Source organism: Phocoena phocoena, chromosome 6 (assembly GCF_963924675.1).
Source record: "Phocoena phocoena chromosome 6, mPhoPho1.1, whole genome shotgun sequence".
NCBI classification, from domain to species: Eukaryota; Metazoa; Chordata; class Mammalia; order Artiodactyla; family Phocoenidae; genus Phocoena; species Phocoena phocoena.
In genome coordinates, this window is record NC_089224.1 from 61,927,787 (window position 1) to 61,951,603 (window position 23,817).

Sequence of the window (23,817 nt, forward strand, 5' to 3'; positions counted from 1 at the left end):
GAGGCTGTGCAAGCTTTTTGATGGGAGGGACTGGTGGTGGGTAGAGCTGGGTGTTGCTCTGGTGGGCAGAGCTCAGTAAAACTTTAATCTGCTTGTCTGCTGATGGGTGGGGCTGAGTTCCCTCCTTGTTGGTTGTTTGGCCTGAGGTGACCCAGCACAGGAGGCTACAGGCTCTTTGGTGGGGCTAATCATGTACTCTGGGAGGGCTCATGCCAAGGAGCACCTCCCAGAACCTCTACTGCCAGTGTCCCTGTCCCCGCAGTGAGCCACAGCCATCCCCTGCCTCTGCAGGAGACCCTTCAGCACTAGCAGGTAGGTCTGGTTCAGTCGCCCCTGGGGTCACTGCTCCTTCCCCTGGGTCCCGATGCTCACACACTTTGTGTGTGCCCTCCAAGAGTGGAGTCTCTGTTTCCCCCAGTCCTGTCGAAGTCCTGCAGTCAAATCCCTCTTGCCTTTAAATTCTGATTCTCTGGGAATTCCTCCTCCTGTTGCTGGACCCGCAGGTTGGGAATCCTGACGTGGGGCTCAGAACCTTCACTCCAGTGGGTGGACTTCTGTGGTATAAGTGTTCTCCAGTTTGTGAGTCACCCACCCAGCAGTTATGGGATTTGATTTTATTGTGATTGTGCCCCTCCTACCGTCTCATTGCAGCTTCTCCTTTGTCTTTGGATGTGGGGTATCTTATTTGGTGAGTTCCACTGTCTTCCTGTCGATGATTGTTTAGGAGTTAGTTGTGATTTCGTTGCTCTTGCAAGAGGGAGTGAGCACACATCCTTCTACTCTGCCATCTTGGACCAGTCTTTCCAAAAATAATGATTTTAGAAATGAAGGCTCAATAGAAGCGACAAAAACTACATCAAATAAAGGAGAAAAATGGAAATTTTTTAAAATGTAAGAGGGAATATAAAAACACATAAGAAGAATTCAAAAGAAAATTGTAAACATAAGCAAAGAAGATGCAACATATACGTAAGAGTCTCTGAAGAAGATATTAGAACAAAGAAACAAATACTAAAATTACAATTGAGAAAATATTGATGAAATAATTGAAAACATGTACCGAAAGAATAAACTTCATACCTGAAAATATTATATTGGCCTAGAATGCCCAGCATAAAGCACTTTCTAGTAAAAATTACCTTATAAAGAAAGAGAAGGGCTTCCCTGGTGGCGCAGTGGTTGAGAGTCCGCCTGCCGATGCAGGGGACACGGGTTCGTGCCCCGGTCTGGGAGGATCCCACATGCCGCGGAGCGGCTGGGCCCGTGGGCCATGGCCGCTGGGCCTGCGCGTCCGGAGCCTGTGCTCCGCAACGGGAGAGGCCACAACAGTGAGAGGCCCGCGTAACGCATTAAAAAAAAAAAAAAAAAAAAAAAAAGAAAGAGAAAAAAAAATCCTTAGGAATGTAGACATTAGCATATTATCTGTTATGAAAAAGAAAATCAGTTTATCATTAGACTTTTGACAGTAATGCTATATGATGGAAGAAAATGGAGTAACATTAAAGATCCTCAGAGAAAGAAAATGTGATTTTATATCCAGAAGGACTGACCCTCAAAAATATAAAAGACATAGATAGTGATTTGCATGTAAGAATTCAGAGAATGTCATTCCCATGGCCCTTCCTAAGGAATCTACTAAAGAATTTGTTTCAGGGAGCCCTTCCTAAGGTTCCACTAGAGAATGACTTTGGACAACCAGAAAGACTAGAGAGGCATCCACACAGGACTAGTGTGGAGTATTAAGTAGTTATTAAATGAAGGCTGAAAGGGAACACTCCTGGGTAATGGGTGTATGAGTTGACAGTGTACACTTAGCATAATTATAAAACAAAACGTAGAGGAAGGGGTGCACATTTACAAAACCAAACCAGTGCCAAAGCAAAACAACAATAAAACAATTAGACATCTCTTTCAGTAATCATAGTTGGTAGTGATAGTATTCATTATTGTTATTCTGAGACTGATGTGTTAAAAGCCCCTTTTCTCTCTCTGTCTCTGTCTGTCACATATGACAGCTACCGCAGTCCTCAACTCTAGAACCACCTCCGGATCCCTTTCTTCCTTCTCCTGATCTTCCCATTCTCTTCATTTCTTTTCCGCTGTTAACTTTTAGTCTCTTTCAACCTGAATCAATCGATCCATTTTCAGTTTTTCTTCACAATCATTACTCCAGCAAGCAAAAGCCTAGAATCTAATCTTTCAAATACAAAATTCGCCTTACCAGGTAGAAGAGAGGAAAAAGCTATGAATATATCATTTATTACTACTGTGTCCCATCCCCTAAGAAATTGTGTTATTCAACGTTGATGTCTAATTTTAATATTAGATTTCTTAGAGGTCCATAATTCTGCCCTTTTTTCTTTACACTCATCTTCCGTAGTTAAAGTTGTTGAAAATAATTGTGTAGTTGTCTGTATACTTTATTCCATCTTTATAGGTGCTGCCTGTACAGTCCTATTTTTAGTTATGTGTCTAGGAAACATTCCTTAGGTAGACTAACTTCCTAGTTCTTGATAGCAAAATATTAAAAGGCTTACTTAGCAAAGAACTGGCATAATGACATATTGTTAGGTCATGAGTACTCTTTGGTCCAGGAATTTATGTATAAAAATATATTTTAGAATATCTGTTCTAGACCATGCCTGATATCTAATATTCTTAATCTGCTAGTGTTGTAGCTTTCCTGTGGAGATTGGATTTTGCATTTGCATAGGCTGAAAGGAGAGGGAGGTATATATGTGGAAAAGTAGAGAAATACTGTTTAAGGGAGACAAGGACAATTCTCTTGACTTTACCTGGTGCCACGTTCCATGTTTACTTGTATGCACTTTCCATGTTTACTTGTATGCACTCGTAAAATGGTTGGATCCTGGATTTCTTTGTGTGCCTTTGGAAGTTTTGTCAGATAGGCTGAGGTGGAGGATAGAGTAAGGCATCTGGATTCACTATCATTATGGATTTTCTTTGAGAGTCCTCTGGTAGAAAAAGTGGCTTTTCCTCAAGTAGGAGACAACAAGGCTCTGGGCTTTTCTAAAGTTCGATAAATTTTGTGCACATGAACTTACTCTGCTTGTTACTCTGCTGCTACCAAGAGATCAGGCCTTGCCCTTCGAAAAAGTAGCAAAGAGGGTCGTCAATGAAAGCAGAGTTCAAAAGCAGAACGATAGTGAACACACAGAAGCAGCCAGCCTTCCATATCACTGAAAAGATGAAATGAGATGTTTGTAAAGGGAGTCAGAGTGCTCTGCAAATGTTGTTATTATTACAAGTAATAACAGCTTGATAGAAAGATAGATGCCTTGTACCTTACTTCAGTGTACAGTGGAAATGATCTCCACACCATCCTTACTTTTCACCAATGTAATGGTGTCTCCTGGTCTTGGATTTATATGTATTCCTCAAACAATTTTTTATCGTATGTCTTCATTTTTCTAATATAAATTCTCTAAAAAGACACAATTCTCGGTTAATACACTCTTCCCTAGAATAGCTGCAATTTAATCTTGACCATATTAGTCAACAGAAATCATTTAGAATGTTTGTTTTTTGTACTAACATGGTAAAAGGACAAGAAAGGAAATCAACACAAGAAGATATAAGATTAGCAAATAAAACACATGATAAAACATTCATTTCCACGAATGATTTTTTAAATTATTTTTACTTTTAATTTTTATTTATTTTTGGGTTGGGTCTTTGTTGCTGCGTACAGGCTTTCTCTAGTTGCAGTGAGCAGGGGCCACTTTTCGTTGTGTTGTGTGGGCTTCTCATTGTGGTGGCTTCTCTTGTTGAGGAGCATGGACTCTAGGTGTGTGGCTTCAGTAGTTGCGGTACGTGGGCTCAGTAGTTGTGGCTTGCGGGCTCTAGAGCGCAGGGTCATTAGTTTATGAGGGGACCCTTATGAGGGGAAAAATACAAATGTTCCCACATTCTCTCCATTCAGGGGAAACCACTGATGGCATTTTGATGTATATCTTTCAAAACAGCTTTCTCCAAAGACAAACACAGCGTTAAATTGCCACAGTAATACTGCACACGCTGTTTGGCAGCCTTAACTTGGAGCTGCCTGATTTAAGCAACCATGTAAGTGATGGGCTCTGGGCCTCTTTACATCTGATAGCTAAATAAACAGCTCTAAGATGCATGTCCTTGAATATATGTTTATTCACACTTGATAAAGTACATCGTAGAAAAAATTTTATTATGAGTGGAATATCTAACAAAGAGTACATAGGCTTTAAATTTTGAAGCATATGGGCAGACTGTATTCCAGGAGCATAGAAATTTACATTGTGAATAACTGCCATTCACTGTGTTCTCACACCCTCTCCAGCATTTGATACTGTCATTTTATATTTTTAAAAACTTAACACTAAGACATAAAAAGCTTGATCTCATTGTTTTATCATATATTTCTTTGATTATTTCTGAGATTCATTATTTTTTCAGATTTTTTTTTGTTATCAGCATTTTTCTAGGTGCCAGTTGTCTATTAATCCCTTACTAAATTTTCAGTAGGTTGATTACTTCTTATTTCTTACAGCTGATTGTATATTGAGGATATTAAGTCTTTGTTAAGTGTGTTGAAAATATTTTTCCTAGTTTATCATTGCTTTTTAAATTGGCTTAAAGTATTTAAAAAATTTTGCCATATGTAGGTTTTAAATTTTTGAGTAATTACCAGTACTTTCTGGATTTTGTTGTATACTTAAAAAGACATTCTCCACCCATGTTTAAACAGAGGGTAAAGAAGAGGATGGAGAAAGGAGGATACATGGACAGGAATTTTACAATTTATAAAAGTAGGAAAAGGAGCTATTCAATTTATATTCTAATCAAATTACAACAAAACAAACAATAATAAAAAAAATTATCAGCCTATCTGGAGAATTGAACCAGATAAAATATAAAGCCTTTTACCTGTTCTGTGGTGGTATGCAATCAATACACGGAGAAACGCTTTCACTGATTTAGCAAATACTAAGTACCAGGTACTGGGCTAGGTTTTGATTCAGAGGAAAAAAGATACTGATTCCAAAAATAAAGTAAAATTGCCCCTGCCCACAAAGAGCTTACAGACTGTAATAGTCATGTATGTACAAGGGACTGTAGAAGCCTAGAATCCTCATTCCTTCTTCCTTCTCTCTTATTCTACTTCTAAACCATAAAGGAAATAATTGGTAAATGCTAGGAATCCTGCTTTCTTGAAGAAAATATTTCTTTTGATTTCAAAAAAAACATATTGTTTAAAAGACCCCAAACTCTTCTTCTGTATCTACATTCATGGCTACCTCCCTGCAAGGAGACACTTAGGCCTTTGAGACACTGACTGGGCTGTAATATCTAAACCTGTAATCATGTTTTATGCCAGGAAAATGTTTTCAAAACATCTGCACTATTTAACCAGCCAGGATGTTCTGTGAAAAAAATTTGTGAATGTTTCCATCAGGAGATACTCACTTGTGAGTGAAATAATGGATGAAAATATTTGGTCATTTTAACTCTGTGTGTCTGTTTTGAATGTGCATATGCTCGTGTGTAACAGTAGAATTTTATATATAAAATTATGTTTTTAAGTTAACACAACTATTCTATTTAATTTTGTAAGGGAGAAAGGAGAACATTAAGAATAGAAACTAAGATCTACTTTATAATGAGAGGAATGATGATAGTCCTTTATTGTTTTAATAGGATTTTAGGAATTATTTCACTGTTATTATTCAGTCTTCACAAAAAGCCTGTAAAATAAGCATCAGTATTTTTATTTTACATAATGAAGAAATGTGGCTCAAAATGATCGGGTGATTGAAGTTCCAATGTTAGTAAACATCAAAGATGAAAGCAAAACTGCAAGTTTCATTGCTCTTTCTACCATACTACAGCTGCCCAAGGTAAAGGCCCTGTCTAACCTGTAAAGAGAGGAATTGAGAGTTAGTTCCCAATTATCTATAGATGAATCTAATGAGACCACAGCCATTTACCACGGGTTCTGCTTGCAGAATGAATCTCCCTCTTTATCCTGCTTGCACATTGTGGTAGGAAGAACGTGCGTTGGAGTCAAATGCCTGGCTTTGAATTCCAGTTCTGCCACTTATTAGCATATTGGACCTAAACTCTTTCCCTAGTATTCACCTAGGAACACTGGCAGTGATGATACATACAGTGAAGATTTGTTGTGATATCTTGGGCCCATAGTAGGTGCTCAAAAATCACCCAGAAAACCATTACCTGATCTCTCCTAGGATGGTGTCCAGAGATACAAAATGATTTGGGGAATAAAGGGTTATAGGGAATGGAACGATAGACACAAAGGCAAGAGACAAGAGTCAGTTCTGAGCCCTTTGTTAAGCCATATGCGAAGCATTGTTTTTTTGACCGTGGTTACATTCATCCTCATGTTCACTTATGTCCCAGGAGGCATTATATTAAGGAGATAGAAATGGGGAGCCTTGAAAACAGAAATGCAGGAATGGCTGAACCTTTTTATAGTCCTCAAAATGGATTTTCCTAATCCTTTTTTTCCCCACCTTTTATAGCTGATGGTGTCTGTGTCTTCAAATGCTCACTCAACAGAGACACTGAATGTTGCTGTGTGGGGAAGGAGTCCATCTTGATTTCTCTGGGCTACCACAGTGCTTTGCTGAAGTTTGAGTCTCATGCTGGTAAGTTTTGTGTCTATTCCAAGCCCCTGGCTTTTCCAAAGGCAGATCTCCTGATTGGTTGACTTTCAGCACCGTGTTTCCTGATGTGAGTTGCCATCCATTGATAGAATGATTTAGAACTGGTTCTGGTGCTTAACTTGATGTGGTGGCTAGAGAACAGTCAGCCTTCCCTAGACCGTGAGAACTTTTGTATTCTAATACCCCGCCCCCCAACCCTGCTTTGGTTCTCCTTCATCCAAAGCTGCAGGAAAGGACACCAAGGATTGTCCAGATCTTCACCACTGTTGTTGATTCTCCTTGAAGGTGAAGTTTGCCGAAATGTGATTTTCAGTTTGAGCGTCAATGATTTCATCCTGTTTTTGTCTTTGAATCACTTGCTGAGTATTTTTAGACTCTGGACAACAAATGTCTAGCAATAGGGAGGTAAATTAAAGTATAACTAGAAGTATTTTAAGAAAAGACTCAAAGGCACTCTGAAAGATTTCTGGCTGCTGGTGGGTGGGGCTGGGTCATGAGGCGGCTGGCTGTAGGATCTGGGGGGGTCCCAAAGCTGGTGTCGACCTGCTGGTGGGTGAGGCTGAGGCCCAGGGGGCCCCAGAGCTAGTGCTGGCTCATTGCCTGGGGGAACCAGGTGGCTGGCTGCAGTGCCCTGTGAGTCTGGAAGCTAGTGCTGGCCTGCTGGTGGGTAGACTAAATCCTGGTATGGCAGGCTGCAGGGCTTCAGTGGTCCTGGGGCTGGTGTCTGCCAGCTGCTAGGTGGGGCTGGGGCCCAGAGGAACCCGGGACTGGTATCCGCCCAATGGTGGATAAGACCAGGTCCTGGGCCTACTGCTGGCTCATGCCGGCTCACTGGTAGACAGAGCTGGGTCCCAGTGTCTCTGGCTATAGGGCCCTGGGGGTCCCAGGGCTGGTGCTAGCGCACTGGTGTGTGGATCCAGCCCCGGGTCCTGGCCTCTCTGATGGACAGGGACAGCTGTGGGCTCAGGGGGTCTTAAGGCCGCGGGCCTGCTGGTGGGTCAGCCGTGTTCACCTGGCTAGTTGCTTGGCCTGAGGCATCCCAGTACTGAGGCTGAAAGGCTGGTAGGCAGGGCCACGTCCCAGCACTAATAAGCTAGAGGGAGGATTCCAGAATGGCGCCTACCAGCACCAGTGCCCGTGTGGTGCAGTGAGCTCCCCAAATGGCTGCTACCACTGTCTGTGTCCCCAGGGTAAGCTCCATTTGCCTCCTGCCTCTCTGGGAGGCTCTCCAAGATCAGTGGGTGGGTCTAAACCAGGCTCCTTTCAAATTATCACTTCTGCCTTGGGTCCCAGAGTGTGTGAGATTTTGTGTGCACCCTTTGAGAGCAGTCTGTTTCCCACAGCTTTTTGCAACTCCCGAAAGTAAGCCCCAGTGGCCTTCAAAGCCAAATGTTCTAGGGGCTCATGTTCCTGGTGTGGGACCCCCCAGGCTGGGGATCCCATTGTGGGGCTCAGGCCACTCCCTCCTTGGGGAGAACCTCTGCAATGTAATTATCTCCCCGTTTATGGGTCACCCACCTGGGGGTATGGGTCTTGACTGTACGACATCTCCATCCCTCCTACCATCTTGTTGTGGTTCCTTCTTTATATCTTTAGCTGTAGAAGATCACCATTTACATTTGGCTATGATGAATATTCTTTTACCGTATATATTTTCTCGTTCCTGTTGGATCAGTATCTAGGAGTAAAATTGCTGGTGCATAGAATAAGTACGTGCTTAGTTTTATAAGAAATAGCCAGAATTTTTTCCAAAGTAGTCGTACCGTTTTACACTCCCACCAATAATGTGTGAGAGTTCGGATTGCTCCACATCTTTGCCAGCATTTGGTCGTTCAGTCTTTTGAGTTGTTTTTTCATTCTGGTGGGTGTGTAATTGTATCTCATTGTGGTTTTAATTTATGTTTTCCTGATACCTAATGATGTTAAGCAATTTTTCACATGGTTATAAATTAAAATCATTTGCTTGTTACTAACTGGTTGTTTATCTATGGAATTGTTCTTTATATATCCAGGATACCAGATATGTATCACATATGTAATTAATGGGTGTTATCTTCTAGTCTATAGCTTGCTTATTTATTTCCCTAATGATATGTTGAGAAGAAATTTTAAATTTTGATGAATGCCAGTTTATCCTTTTGTTGTATATTTCCTTTCATAAGTTTTATAGCTTCAGATTTTATATTTTAGGTATACAGTCAATCTTAATCATTTTTTACTTGGTGTAAGGTATTTAGCCAAAGATTATTTTTAGACTATATGGATATCCATTTATTCTAGCCCTGTTTGTTGAAAAGACTTTTGCAAGTTAAATGATTGTATATAGACTTGGTCTACTTCAGAGCTCTCTATTCTGTTCTCTTGATTATCTTTGTGCCAGTATCACATTGTCTGGATCACCTTTAAAGTAACACTTGAAGTCCATTAAGTTTGTTCTCCTTTATCAAGATTGTTCTAGGTATTTTTGGTCCTTTGCATTTACATGTACATTTTATAATTAAGTTGTCAATTTCTACAAAAGTGCTTGGTCTGATTGTGATTGAGATTGATCAGTTTGGTGAGAATTGTCATTTTAACAATATTAATGGGATTTTATCTGATTTGTAAACTAACAAGTTAGGTTGCCACTATTCCATGAATGCTGACAGAAGACATAAGACTCCTGGTGCAGAGGTAAAAGACGATTTTAGACTCTCAGGAAAAGAGCAGTAGCCAAAGTGTGAGCATATTTTCTCTGAGTTCTTTAAGCCCCAAATCCCCCAGACAGATGTGGAGGATAAGATGGGTGCCTGCACATGCAGTGGGATGCATTACAGGAGAGGAACACTGAGCTTGGGGAACTTCTATTTAATAGCAGGCAGTAACCAGGCTTGCTCTTTGTTCCAGAGGAAGATATTACTTCATACCTCAAGGTTGCTTGCTGCATACAGCACCCTGAGAAAGAGCCCAGGTGGAGAGTGATGAAAGCCTGGCATTCATGGCCTACCCAGTAAGGCATATTTGAGTCCCATCTAGAGACCCATGGACAGATTTATTAAAAGAAGGAAAGAAAGAAAGAAATGCTACAAATTTATTTTTAAAAAAAGAAATACTACAAACTTATTAAAGAAAAAAAATGCTACAGGGCTTCCCTGGTGGCGCAGTGGTTGGGAGTCCACCTGCCGATGCGGGGGACACGGGTTCGTGCCCTGGTCCGGGAAGATCCCACAGGCTGCGGAGCGGCTGGACCCGTGAGCCATGGCCGCTGAGCCTGCGCGTCCGGAGCCTGTGCTCCACAACGGGGGAGGCCACAACAGTGAGAGGCCCGTGTACTGCAAAAAAAAAAAAAAGCTACAAATTTATTTTTTAAAAAATTTAAAAAAGAGAGACACATGGAGGAGTATTTTCCAGAACTTTTTCTTCGTAAGGAGGAGGGAGATTTTCTCATTTATAAACTCCAGAGAACGATAGTACAGAAAACTTCATTCCTAGGTCAAATCAAATCAGACACAAACACATATTTTCCAGGAAAGACATTCGTGGACAAGGCATTTTAGAATTTCTTCTACAGGGCTTCCCTGGTGGCTCAGTGGTTGGGAGTCCGCCTGCCGATGCGGGGGGCGCGGGTTCGTGCCCTGTTCCGGGGGGATCCCGCGTGCCGCAGAGTGGCTGGGCCCGTGGGCCATGGCCGCTGGGCCTGCGTGTCCGGAGCCTGTGCTCTGCGGCAGGAGAGGCCACAGCAGTGAGACGCCCGCGTACAGCAAAAAAAAAAAAAAAAGAAAAAAAGAATTTCTTCTACAGCTAAGAAAAATAATATCAGTAGTACAGGATGTTCCACAGGCAACCCTCTTAACAGTTCAGTAGAGATAGGCCCCTAGTCCTGGTAAAATGTAGACCTAAGTTATAGATAAGTAGGTGCTTTAGTCATTTAAGATATCTCCAAAACTGTAGACAGACAATACCAAATGAGGATGAATACCAACCTCTCAGTACTTTTCATTTGTTAGAGGGGACTAGACATCCAATAGACAGAAATAATTCAAATAGGCTTGAGGCAGAAATAAAGCTAGATATCCAGATAGCAATGAACAACAAATAATTTAGAAGCAGACTCAGTGAGTACAAATTACTACCTTAGCACAGTTAGACTCGTCCCAGTAGCCAAGAAAGATAGGCCTGAACCCAAGGAGCTTGTAGGGTGCATTTCTCAGGCAAGCTCTGATAGATAGGTCTGTGTGAGCATCTTAGTAGGACCTCCATGTTAAAATTCAAACAAGAACAACTTAATAAACATTTTTGGAGTACTGAGGGGGAGTTTTATCTTTAATAGTAAAATAAATATGAGGAAGTCCTGCTTTCACAAGAACTGGCTCCCAGATACAGAGAAAAGGCTATATTTGTAGGTCAGATATGACAGCCTGCAATTCCTTGTGTGTGTGACTTTTTAATTTTATTTGTAATTGTGGTAAAATATGCATAATTTAAAATGTACCATCTTAACGCATTTTAAGAGTACAATTCAGTGGCATTAAGTACAATCACATTGTCGTACAACTCTCAACCATCCATCTCCGTAACTCTTTTCATCTTGTAGAACTGAAACTCTTCACCCATTAAACAGCAACTCCCCATTCCCTGCCTCCCCACCAGCCCTGGCATCCACCATTCTACTTTCTGTTTCTGTGACTTTGACTACTCTAGGGTACCTTATAGAAAGGAAATTCTATAGTACCTGTACTCTTGTGACTGACTTATTTCACTTTGCGTAATGTCCTCATGTTTTATCCATGTTATCACATGTGTCAGAATTTCTTTCCTTTTTAAGGCTGAAAAATATTTCATTCTATGCATATAGCACACCCTGTCTATCCATTTATCCATCAATGGACACTTGGGTTGCTTCCACTTTTTGGCCCCCTTGAATAATACTGCTGTGGACATGGGTATGAGACTTTTTTGATGGGTGAAATCTATATTGGTTTTGGCTCTGTAGAGGTGCCAAGGAATAAAGAGGATATAATTTTCACATGAGAATGTACGTCATTAATTAATTCACTGCATCATTAATTTCTGCACAACATCATTAACTTATGTTACACAATTAAGAATTTGTTTTTCTCTGATTAACTTGAGGTTTATCTTTCTCTGGCAAATTTTTTCTTCAAAGTGCAGATTTTACTGTTATTCCTGATAATAACATGTATAAAACACAAAGCATTTAAAAATATCTGTTGTCTCAGTTCAGTCCAGCAAATATTTATTGATCACCATCCATATCCCAGGCGAGCTGCTCTGGATGAAAAACACAGCCTCGGACTCTGAGAGACCTTAAGGTTGGAGGAGGCAACAGATTCATGAGCAATCAATATGAGAAGTTCTGAACGAGTCTCTTAAGTGCTGTGGGGACATTAGTCAGGGCGCCTGCCTCAGCCTTGAGGGTCGAGGAAGGCTTCTCAGGAAAGGGACTGTTCAAACACGGCAAGAATGGGGTTTAGAAGAGCACATTGGGCAGCAAGATTAGGGAGAATATATAGAGTGAGAAAAAACAAAGACCTAAAGAGACACCTTAAGGAACCACCGACATTTATGGGCAGAGAACAGGAAGTGTGGAAGTGTGGAAATGAGACTGAAAGCAACAGCCAGAAAGGCAGGAGAAAACCAAGTGAGAGTAGTACTGTGGAAGTCAACAGCACACTTCAGAAAGGAGCAAGGTTATCCAGATGTTACAGAGAGTGAGTAGGAAAAGACGTAAAGGTGTGTACTGGATTAAGTGGCAGGGTCTTTGATGAGCTTGGCTAGGGAAGTGTCAGTCACAAAATTTAGTAGAAGGTGAGTGCGCTGAATCAGATCCATTGATTTCTGGGTGAGGGCTACATACCAAAGGCAATCATTTTCCTCCTCTCTCCTGACATCTCAGTAAAATAACAGACACAGCAAGAGTGAAGAGAATGAAGGAAGGACCATCAGGAAATGCAAGTTCAACAAATTCCTAGAAAATGGGTGATCAGAGAGAAGAAGGGGCAGCTCAGAATCTCTGAGTGGGTGCTGCCATAAAAGAGAACCCCAGGGGCTCCAGACTCAATCAGACAGTGATATGGAGGCTAGCAGTGAGGATGGGGGAGCCAGGTGGGCTTAACTAAATGTCTCTCTACCTGATGATGCTATTAGCAGGCTCTCTACAGCCTCTCTCCCCCTTCCTTCATCCCCATGCAGAAAGTGCAACAGGCATTTTACTTCCAGGGAAAAACCAGAGGACACCTGTAAAGAGACTGAAAAAAACGGGAAGAATTTCACTGCTAATATATGTGCTTCTACTTCACAGAAAAGCTGTCCTTCATTCTAGCATTTGTAGCCGCTTTGCACCCCCATCCCAAAGGGGTGCAGGCAGGTACCCCTCCTGCTCATCCTAAAACATGACATAGCAATTGCTATTACATATATACAACTTACTGGCAAGCATTCTCTTTGTGGGTGAGACCTAGAGAATAATGGGACTTTCTTAAAAAGTTAAATATGCATTATCCTATGACCCAACAAATCCATGCCAAGATATTTACCCAAGAGAAGGAAAAACATTATGTATGCCGAAAGACCTGTACAGGAATTTTTACAGCAGCTTTATTACCATAGCCAAAATTTGGAAACAACTCAGATAGCTGTTCATTAGCATGTGAATGGACAAACTATGCCATATCTATACAATGGAAGGCTACTTATTAATAAACAGAAATGAATGGTGAACTCAACTCAATCTCAAAAGTTTTAAATCGAGCGATATAAACCAGGTATGTAAGAGTCCATATCGTATAATTCCATTTATATAAAATTCTAGAACAGGCATAGTTAATCTATAGTTGCAGAAAGGTGATGAGTGATTGTCTGGGGCTGGGAGTTAGGGGGAGCTTGACTGTAGAAGAGCATAGGGGAATTTTTTTCCCCCCATTTGGCTTTTTTTTTTTTTTTCCCCATTTGGCTTTATAGTGTGTGCATTTGTTTATTTTTATTGAAATATAGTTGACATATTATGTTAGTTTCAGGTATACTACACTGTGATTTGACGTTTGCTTACATTATGAAATGATTACCACGATAAGTCTAGTAACCATCTGTCACCATACAGAGTTACTACAACATTGTTGGGAATTCCTTGGCAGTCCAGTGGTTAGGACTCAGCATTTCCACTGGCTTGGCCCGGGTTCAGTCCCTGGTCGGGGAACTAAGATCCTGCAAAGCCGTAAGGCGTGGCCAGAAAATAAAAAGTAACTACACTATTGTTGACTATATTCCTTATGCTGTACATTATATCCCTGTGGCATTTTTCCTTTTCTTTTTTAAAAATTTGTATTGGAGTATAGTTGATTTAAAATGTTGTTAGTTTCTGCTGTACAGCAAAATGAGTCAGTTGTACATATACATATATCTATTCTTTAGATTCGTTTCCCATATAGGTCATTACAGAGTATTGAGAAGAGTTCCCTGTGTAGGTCCTTATTAGTTATCTATTTTATATGTAGTAGTGTATATATGTCAATCCCAATCCCCCAATTTATACTTCCCCCTCCCCCCCAACCTGGTAACTGTAAGTTTGTTTTCTACACCTGTGACTCTGTCACTGGAGGTTATATCTCTTAATCCCCTTCGCCTGTTTCACCCCACCTCCCACCTGCCTCCCATCTGACAACCATTCATTTCTTCTCTGTATCTGTGAGTCTGTTTTCATTTTTTCTCTGTTCACTTGTTTTGTTTTTTAGATTCCACATATAAGTGAGATCATTATGGTATTTGTCTTTCTCCATCTGACTTATTTCGTTTAGCTAATACCCTCTAAATCCATCCATGTTGTCACAATTGTAAGATTTATTTTTTATGGCTGAGTAATATTCCAGTGTATATATATACAGCATCTTCTTTATCCATTTCATGCATCAGTGCACACTTAGCTGCTTCCGTTTCTTGGCTACTGTAGATAATGCTGCAATAAACATTGGTGTACATGTACCTTTTTGAATTAGTCTTTTTGTTTTCTTGGAGTAAATACACAGAAGTGAAATTGCTGAATCAGATGGCAGTCCTATTTTTAATTTTTTGAGGAAACTCCACACTATTTTCCACAATGGCTATAACAATTTACAATTCCACCAACAGTGCACATGGGTTCCCTTTTCTCCACATCCTCTCCAATACTTGTTATTTATTCCTTTTTGACAATAGCTATCCTGACAGGTGTGAGGTGATATTTCATTGTGGTTTTGAGTTACATTTCCCTGATGATTAGTGATGTTGAACATCTTGTCATGTGTCTGTTGGCCATCTGTATGTCTTTTTTGGAAAAATGTCTATTCAGAGCCTCTGTCCATTTTTTACTCAGGTTGTTTGTTTGTTTTTTTGATGTTGAGTTGTATGAGGTCTTTGTACAGTTTGGATATTAGCCCCTTATCATATATATCATTTGCAAATATCTTCTCCCATTTAGTAGGCTGCCTTTTGTTTTGTTGATAGTCTCCTTTGCTGAGCAAAAGCTTTTTAATTCGATATAGTCCCATTTGTTTATTTTTGCTCTTGTTTCTCTTGCCTAAAGAAACACATCAAAAAAAAATATATATATATATTGCTAAGCTGTCAGAGAGAGTACTGCTTGTGTTTTCTTTTAGGGCTTTTATGGTTTCAGATCTTACATTTAAGCCTTTAATCCATTTTGAATTTATTTTTGTATATGGTGTAAGAAAGTAGTCCAGTTTTATCCTTTTGCATTTAGCTGTTCAGTTTTCCCAACACCATTTATGGAAGAGGCTGTCTTTCCCCATTGTAAATTCTTGCCTCCTCTGTCATATAATATTTGATCATATAAACGTGGGTTCATTTCTGGGCTCTCTATTCCATTGACTGTGTGTTTGTTTTTGTGCCACTGTAGCTTTGATCACTATAACTCTGTAGTATAGTTTGTTCTTCTTCCTCAAGATTGCTTTGGCTATTCAGGGTCTTTTATGTTTCCATACAAATTTAAAAATTATTTGTTTTAGTTCTGTGAAAAATGCCACTGGTATTTTGACAGGGATTACTCTGAATCTGTGGATTGCCTTTGGTTATTTTAACAATATTAATTCTTCCAAGCCATGAGCATGGTGTATCTTTCCATTTGCTTGTGTCATCTTCAGTTTCTTTCATCAGTGTGTTATAGTTTTGAGAGTACAATTCTTTAACCTCTTTGGTTAGATTTATTCCTAGGTATTTTATTATTTAATGCAGTTGACTATGGGATTGTATTTTTAATTTCTCTTTCTGATAGTTTGTTATTAGAGTATAGACATGCAGTAGATTTCTGTATATTAATTTTGTATCTTGCAACTTTACTGAATGCATTCATTAGTTGTAATAGTTTTTTAGTGGCATCTTCAGGATTTTCACTATGTAATATCATGTCTTCTGTGAACAATGATAGTTTTACCTTTTCTTTTCCAATTCATATTCCTTTTCTTTTTCTTATCTGGTTGTGATGGCTACGATTTCCAATACTAAGTTGAATAAAAGTGGAGAGAGTGGGCATCCTTGTCTTGTTCCTGACTTTAGAAAAAATGCTTTCAGCTTTTCACCACTGAGTATGATGTTGGCTGTGGGTTTGTCACATATGGCCTTTATTACGTTGAGGTATTTTCCCTTTGTATCTACTTTGTTGAGAGTTTTTATCATAAATGGAAGTTGAATTTTGTTAAAAGCTTTTTCTGTATCTATTGAGATTACTGTATGATTTTTATTTTTCAATTTGTTAGTGTGGTGTAGCATGTTGATTGAATTGCAGATATTGAACCATCCTTGAATCCCTGGGATAAATTCCACTTGACTGTAGTGTGTGATCCTTTTAATGTATTATTGAATTTGGTTTGCTAATATTTTGTCAAGGATTTTGCATCTATGTTAATCAGTGATATTGGCTTATAATTTTCTTGTTTGTGGTGTCTTTGTCTGGTTTCAGTATCACAGCAATACTGGCCTCATAGAATGAGTTCAGAAGCATTTATTTCTCTTTAATTTTTTGAGTTTATTTAATAGAGAAGGATAAGTGTTAAGTCGTCTTTAAATGTCTGTAGAGCATACCTGTGAAGCTGTTTGGTTCTGGACTTTTGTTTGTTGGGAGTTTTTAAATTACTGATTCATTTTCATTACTGGTCATCAGTCTGTTCATATTTTCTATTTCTTCCGGATTCAGTCTTGGCAGATTGTACATTTCTAGGAATTTATCCATTTCTTGCGGTTGTTCATTTTACTGGTGTATAATTGTTTTTGTTTGTTTGTTTTTGTGGTATGCGGGCCTCTCACTGCTGTGACCTCTCCCGTTGCGGAGCACGGGCTCTGGACGCTCAGGCTCAGCGGCCATGGCTCATGGGCCCAGCCGCTCTGCGGCATGTGGGATCTTCCCGGACCGGGGCACGAACCCGCATCCCCTGCATCGACAGGCGGACTCTCAACCACTGCGCCACCAGGGAAGCCCTGGTGTATAATTGTTTGACAGTCTGCAGTTCTAATTGGGTTATGGTTGAGTCAGTTTTAATAAAATAAGAAATTCCTATCTTTGGTAATGAAAATCAGGATGTGGCTTATCTCAGCATGGGAATGTTTTATAATTTTTTGGTAGTTTATGGATTTCAGTAATTCAAGGCTTTAATAAATGGAAATTTTTTTCTGGGCTATGTGATCAGCATAACCAAGTTAAGAGCAAAACGTTGTTTTGACTTTTTATACTATAAACATTAAACCTATTGTCTCATCTAATATACTGTCCACTTGAGGAAGGATTTAATTGGTCATGTTACTGATGAGGAAACTGAGATTCAGAGAATATCAGTCACTTTCTTAAGGTAATATCACTAATAATTACTGATCAAGGATTTAAATCTAGAGTTTCCAACACCACAGTGCATCCTTCTGTAATGACACATTTAGTTTTAAGAAAGAAAGAAACCAGTGAAAAGAATAAGGTGCAATTGCCTAGCAAGAAGACTGAATGGAAAACCTTTCTTTTAATGTGTACTCACTCAGAGCACTTAATGCTCAAGGAAACCATACTGGAAAACTATAGATAGAATTCACATTTCTATGACATCCATGTTTCAAGCTTATGGTACTGTTCAGAGTTGGTACCAAAAGTCTTAGCAGGCCTGGGAACTTCATGTTTAGGGACTCTCAAAGTTGAGGCTGCCTTCGTTTTCTGGTTGAAACTTATCTTTGAATCTTTAAATTGCAGTGAAATGGAAATTTTGAGATTTCAATAGACAAAGTGTAAAGAACTTGGGATGTATTTTATTCTGTATCGCATCCAATGGCCAAGCAGTTGCCATGTACTACCACACTACTTCTGTCCCTCTACCTGAAGGATATAATCTTAAATAGCTTGGATAGTCATAAGGCCCAGAACCAACATGGCTCACTTAGTACTGGGGGCGCTGATCCTACACCAAGGTCCCTGTCATCATTCTGTTGACTTAGGTGACAAGTAGAGAGAGTATACTAATCCTTTCCATTACATTTCTTGAGACAGAGACTTTGGGCTCAGTAATTTAGAATACTAAGATACTTCTTAATCCGTTTATACCAATAGAAAAAGCAGGGAAAAAAGTTTCTAAATAAGAAGCCCTTTGGATAGGACTAATTCTCATATAATGAATTCTTAGTTGGTTCAGTGTGTCATCTGTACTTTAAGAATGAGCACCAAGACCTGGGCTCACCATGCTTTAGAGCACTGGCTATAATTTATTAGTCTCATTCCTCTGTAAGAAGGAAAAATAATTGATAACAGGAGTTTCTGACTTGAGGATTTTGCCAAGGATGCCTCATGACATCTTCCTAATTCTGGAGTTCATGTGTCTCTTGATCTCTGCTGAAAGTGAATCCCAGCACCAAAAGGACTGCAAATGCATATGTTTGCAAATTGGTGGTCGTCCATGGTTTAATTGAATAGTAGCTTTCAAACTCAGTGAAAGTCCCTGGGGAGTTGGCTGCCTGTCTGATTTTTCTGGCCCTGGAAATGGAGCAAGCCATACAGCTGACCCCTCATTCTGGATCTGTCAGGGCAGGTCGTGATGCAGGCTGGAACCTACAGCTGCAGGAAGGTAGTGGCAAGTGAGGAACAAGCTGGCTGTGACTCGGAGGGTCCCATGTGGCAGTGGGATATTGATTGTCATTTGTCAGCCTGGGTGTTGACAGAAGACCGTCTATTGGTGTCACTGCCCATCAGATACGATCGCTGAATTTTTGAGATGTGCTCTGCTTTTCTGGAGTAAGAGGATGTGGCATTTGAAATGTGAGGGTGCTATTTTATATTTAGAAGTGAGTGAACAGCTGCCAATTATCTGTAACTTCGGTAAGAAAGAAAATCCAACTTTACTGGGGAGTTACCCTGTCTTGATAATTAGGTGGAACCACTAAGAAAGAAATGAGCAAATATTCAGATGTCTATGTGAGGGATATTTCTTCCCTCCCTCCTTTCCTTCTTCAAAATTGTGACTCAGTGATCTGCAAGCCTGATTTGGTTACATATTGAATAATCGCCAGTGATCTCAAAGACTACGGTGAAATCCAGTGCGTTTAGATTCATTTAGAAGCAGTGGGGATTTTTAATAATGACAGGTGTCAACAGAGAAAAAAACATTCTCATTAAATGGACTTAAGATGATTTCTGTGAAGCATTGACTGTGCAGGTACTAGATATGTGCAAGATTTACTTCTGTTCATTCATTCATTCCACAAATATTGAGAGTGTTATGTGGCAAGCACTTATTTATGTGCTATACAGTGCTGAATAAATAAAAGTCCTTACAATCATATAGCTGACATTTTAAGAAGACACAGACAATTAGTAAATGGACCTATATGGTGGGTTGTGTGTGATAAGCCCTGAAAAGAAAAATAAATCAGGGAAAGAGGCAGAGAATAGGAATTAAGTGTGTTTACTGTTTTGTCAGTAGGGGGAAAGCTTCACTGATAAGACATCTGTCTTTTGAGTAGAGAGCTGTAGCGGAGGGGGGAGGAGCCTTGTGTGTGCCTGGGCTAAGGGTGGTCGAGACAGGCGAACAGAACTGCAAAGACCTTGAGGCAGAGAATGCTTGCAGAATGGCACTAAGAACAGAGGGACTAGATGAAATGGGAGAAGGAGAGTGGTGAGATCAGAGAACGAGAGGCCAGATTAGGTGAGACATTGGAGGTCATGGTGAGGATTTTGAGGGAGATTGAAAGTATCTGAGGGCATGAAGCAGAGGCCCAGCATTGCCTGAACATTATGTATGTACTTTTTAATATACTTTTTACACTATGTATTTATACTTTTTCTTACTGTAATTCTCACAGCATCCCTGTGAAGTTGGTATATTATCACTTATTCCCATTTTTACACAAAGACCCTAAGGCTCATAGATATGAAGGAAGTTGCCCAAGTGACAAAGAGAAACTGTAAGGCTCTGTTCTTTCAACAGTTTCCCATCTGCCCCTGCACTCTTCATGGGTTGATGTTTAATATAGAAAACTCATGTCATTAATTGGGATGATAATAGAAACATGGAAAAGCCCACTCTTATCAACATTCCACTAAGTGAGAAAAAGAAATAAAGACACAGGTGAACCTTATTCTGGGAATTATGAATCTTGGAGAAGTTTCTTTATCTTTTTTTGTTTTGAAAAAATTTCCAACTTACGGAGAAGTTGCATAAACATAACAGAGAACTTCTGAATACCCTTTGAACAGGTTCATTAATTTACAACATTTTTTCATATTATATCCATCTCTGTATATGTCTGTACATATATATAAACACATTATTATATTCCTGAACCATTGGAGAGTAATTTGCGCATGTCATACTTCTTTACTCTTTAGTGTTTCACGAGGTATAGCCTACAAATAAGAATATTCTCTTACGTGACCACAGTAGAATTACCAAATTCAGCAATTTAACATCTATTCAATATTTATATTTAATCTACCATCCATAACCCACTTTCAGAAATTGTCCCAATAATGTTTTTGCATCTCTTTTCCCTCTCTAGTTCTGGATCTGGTCCAGGATCGTGTATTGCATTTAGTTGTCTTGTCTCTTTAGACTACCTTAATTTGGAACAGTTCCTCAACCTTTTCTTTCATGACATTGTGTTATTTGGAGAATAGAGACCAGTTATTTTATAGAATATTCCCCAATTTGAGTTTTTCTTATGTTTCCTCATGGAAAGATTCAGGTTATGCGTCCCTAGTCAGAAAACTACCTAACTGCTCTTGTGTCCTTCTCAGGATTTCACATCAGGGAGCATTGAGGTCTATCTGCCCCTTGTTGATAATAGAAATTTTGATCACCAGGTCAAGATGTTTTTCATTTTCTCCACTATAAAGTTACTATGCTTTCCCTGTTAGATGTAACTAATAAGCAACCTGTGTGAAGGCACTTTGAAATCACGCAAATATCCTGTTCTTCTTCAAGCAGCCCAAATTTAGTGTACATTTATTATCCATTGCTTTGGAAAGACAGTTGACTTTTTTTTTTTTATATGTAAGCGAGATTCTGCAATCTCGCTAAGTCACTTAGTTCTTCTAGGTTTCTTGTGTAGATTACTAGGATTTTCTGCATAAATGATTATATCTTCTTGGATTAGGGACAGTTTTACTTCTTGCTTTCCTATCTGTATTTTTTTTTAACTTCTTTTTCGTGCTTATTGCACCAGCTAGGACCTCTAGTACAGTGTTGCCTAGAAGAAATTAGAATGGAAATCCTTACCTTGTTCATGTGTCTCAGGGAAAGCATTCACTTTTCACCATTAGCAGTAGTTCTTTTTTTGTAGATGTCTTTTATCAGGTTGAAGAAAGTCCATTCTACTCCTAATTTGCTAATAGTTTCTATCTTGAATTGTCTTATGAAATGCTGTTTCTGAATCTATGATGGTTGCATCATTTTTGTTTAGCCTATTAATATCATGAGTTACATTTATTGATTTGTGAATGTTAAAACAACCTTGAATTTCTGAGCTAAACATCATTGTTGTGATGTATGATCCTTTCTATATATTGCTAAACTAGATTTTCTAGAATTTTATAAATAATTTTTGTGTCTATGTTCCATAGGTATTGCTTTCTTTATGTTTTTGGTTGATCTGTGTATCAGAGTAGTACTGGTCTTATAAAATTGGGGCAGGTTCCCTAATCTGTAAACTCTTTGTGTAGAATTTGGCATTGCTTCTTCCTCAAATGTTTTTTAGAATTAACAACTGAAGCCAAATGGACCTTGAGTTGTCTTTGGGAGAAGATTGTTAACTACAAAGTCAATTTGTTTAATATATATAGGTCTATTTAATGTATTTACTGTTTATTGAGTGAGCTGTAATAGTTTATGTCTTTTATGGAATTTGTTCATTTCATCCAGGTTGTCAAGTTAGTTGCCATTAAGTTGTTCATAATATTCCTTTATCTCGGTATCATCTGTAATGATGTCCTTTCTCTCATTTTTTATATTGGAAATAGGTTTTTTTCCTCGATTAGTCTAGCTAGAGGTTTATCAACTTTATTGATACTTTTCATGAAACAACTGTTTGTTTCATTCATTTTCTCTATTTTGTCCATTTTCTATCTTATTGACTCCTGCTCTTTATTTTCTTCTTCTGATTACTTTGATTCTCTGATTACTCTGATTCTCTGATTACTCTTCTCTAACTTCTTAAGGTAGGTGCCTAGATCATTTATTTCATTTCATTCCTTTTTTTTCAATATACACACTTAATGCTCTACATTTCTTTCTACACATTGTCCTAGCTTTATTCAATAAATTTGGGTATGTTCTGTTTTCCTTGCCATACAGTTCAAAATAATTTGTATTGTTATTTGTCCTATAGGTTTCTTTTTTGATCTATGGATTATTTGGAAGTATATTGTTAAATTCTCAAATATTTGGACATTTTCCCAATAGCTTTCTATATTCTACTTGGATTCTTTTGTGGTCTGAGAACATGGTTTATATGATATCAGTGGTTTCAGATTTGTTGGAGTTTGTTTTCAGGTCTACAATATTGTCCATCTTGGTGAGTTTTCCACGTGCACTTGAAAATAATATGTGTTTTGTTATTTTTGGGTGGACTGTTCTCTAAATATCAGTTAAGTCAAGTCAGTTTATCTTTTATGATACTTGGTCTACTTATTTATTATTATATAGAGAGGAAAGTTGGAATGACCAACTGTAACTGGATTTGTTGTACGTTATAGTTGTTTATGCCCCTTTGCTATATTAAAGTTGACATTCTGTTGAGTATATGTGAGATTATGCTTCAGATAGTGACTCAAGAAAGCAAAAATTAAAGACTCCAAGTTTCTAGGAGCTATTTTTCAATTTTTTTCTCTTATGAGGAAAACTCATACTTCGCTGAAACTCAGCCAGAGCATGGCTGCTCCATGCTCTCTGCTCTCAGTATTTATTACATATTCACTGGCCCGTTTCCTGCTGAACATGTGCACAAAAATATCTGCATGCTACTGATATATTTATGGATGAAATGACATTATGTCTGGGTTTTGCTTTAAAATGTCCAGCTAAGAAAACAAAAAATACATGACTGTAGAAATGAATTAAGATTTACAAAATCTTAGTATGTTTTGAATCTTAATGATAGAAATCTTTATATTAATCTATGTATTTTATGTACTTCTGAAAATTTTCATAATCAAAGTAAAAATCATATGTGAATAAGTCTATAAAAATATGATTGGTTGGGGGGGCGCCTTCAAGATGGTGGAGAAGTAAGACGTGGAGATCACCTTCCTCCACACAGATACATCAGAAATATATCTACATGTGGAACAACCCCTACAGAACACCTACTGAACGCTGGCAGAAGACCTCAGACCTCCCAAAAGGCAAGAAACTCCCCACGTACCTGGGTAGGGAAAAAGAAGAAAGAAAACACAGAGACAAAAGAATAGGAACAGGACATGCACCTCTGGGAGGGAGCTGTGAAGGAGGAAAGGTTTGCACACACTAGGAAGCCCCTTCACTGGCGGTGACAGGGGGAAGCTTCGGAGCCACAGAGGAGAGCACAGCAACAGGCGTGCAGAGGGCAAAGCGGAGAGATTCCGGCACAGAGGATCGGAGCCGACCAGCACTCAACAGCCCTAGAGGATTGTCTACTCACCTGCCAG

General features: G+C 39.1%; 1 protein-coding gene across 1 annotated transcript in view; it reads left to right on the top strand.

The window, feature by feature from the left end:
* Positions 1-209: 209 nt before the first annotated feature.
* LOC136125051 (histone-arginine methyltransferase CARM1-like) overlaps positions 210-23,817 on the top strand; it is a 162,373-nt gene continuing 138,765 nt past the window's right edge. Inside the window, exons 1-2 of the mRNA XM_065879893.1 lie at positions 210-312; positions 6,537-6,662. Coding sequence (XP_065735965.1) covers positions 210-312; positions 6,537-6,662 — 229 coding nt within the window. The remainder of the gene's footprint in view (positions 313-6,536; positions 6,663-23,817) is intronic.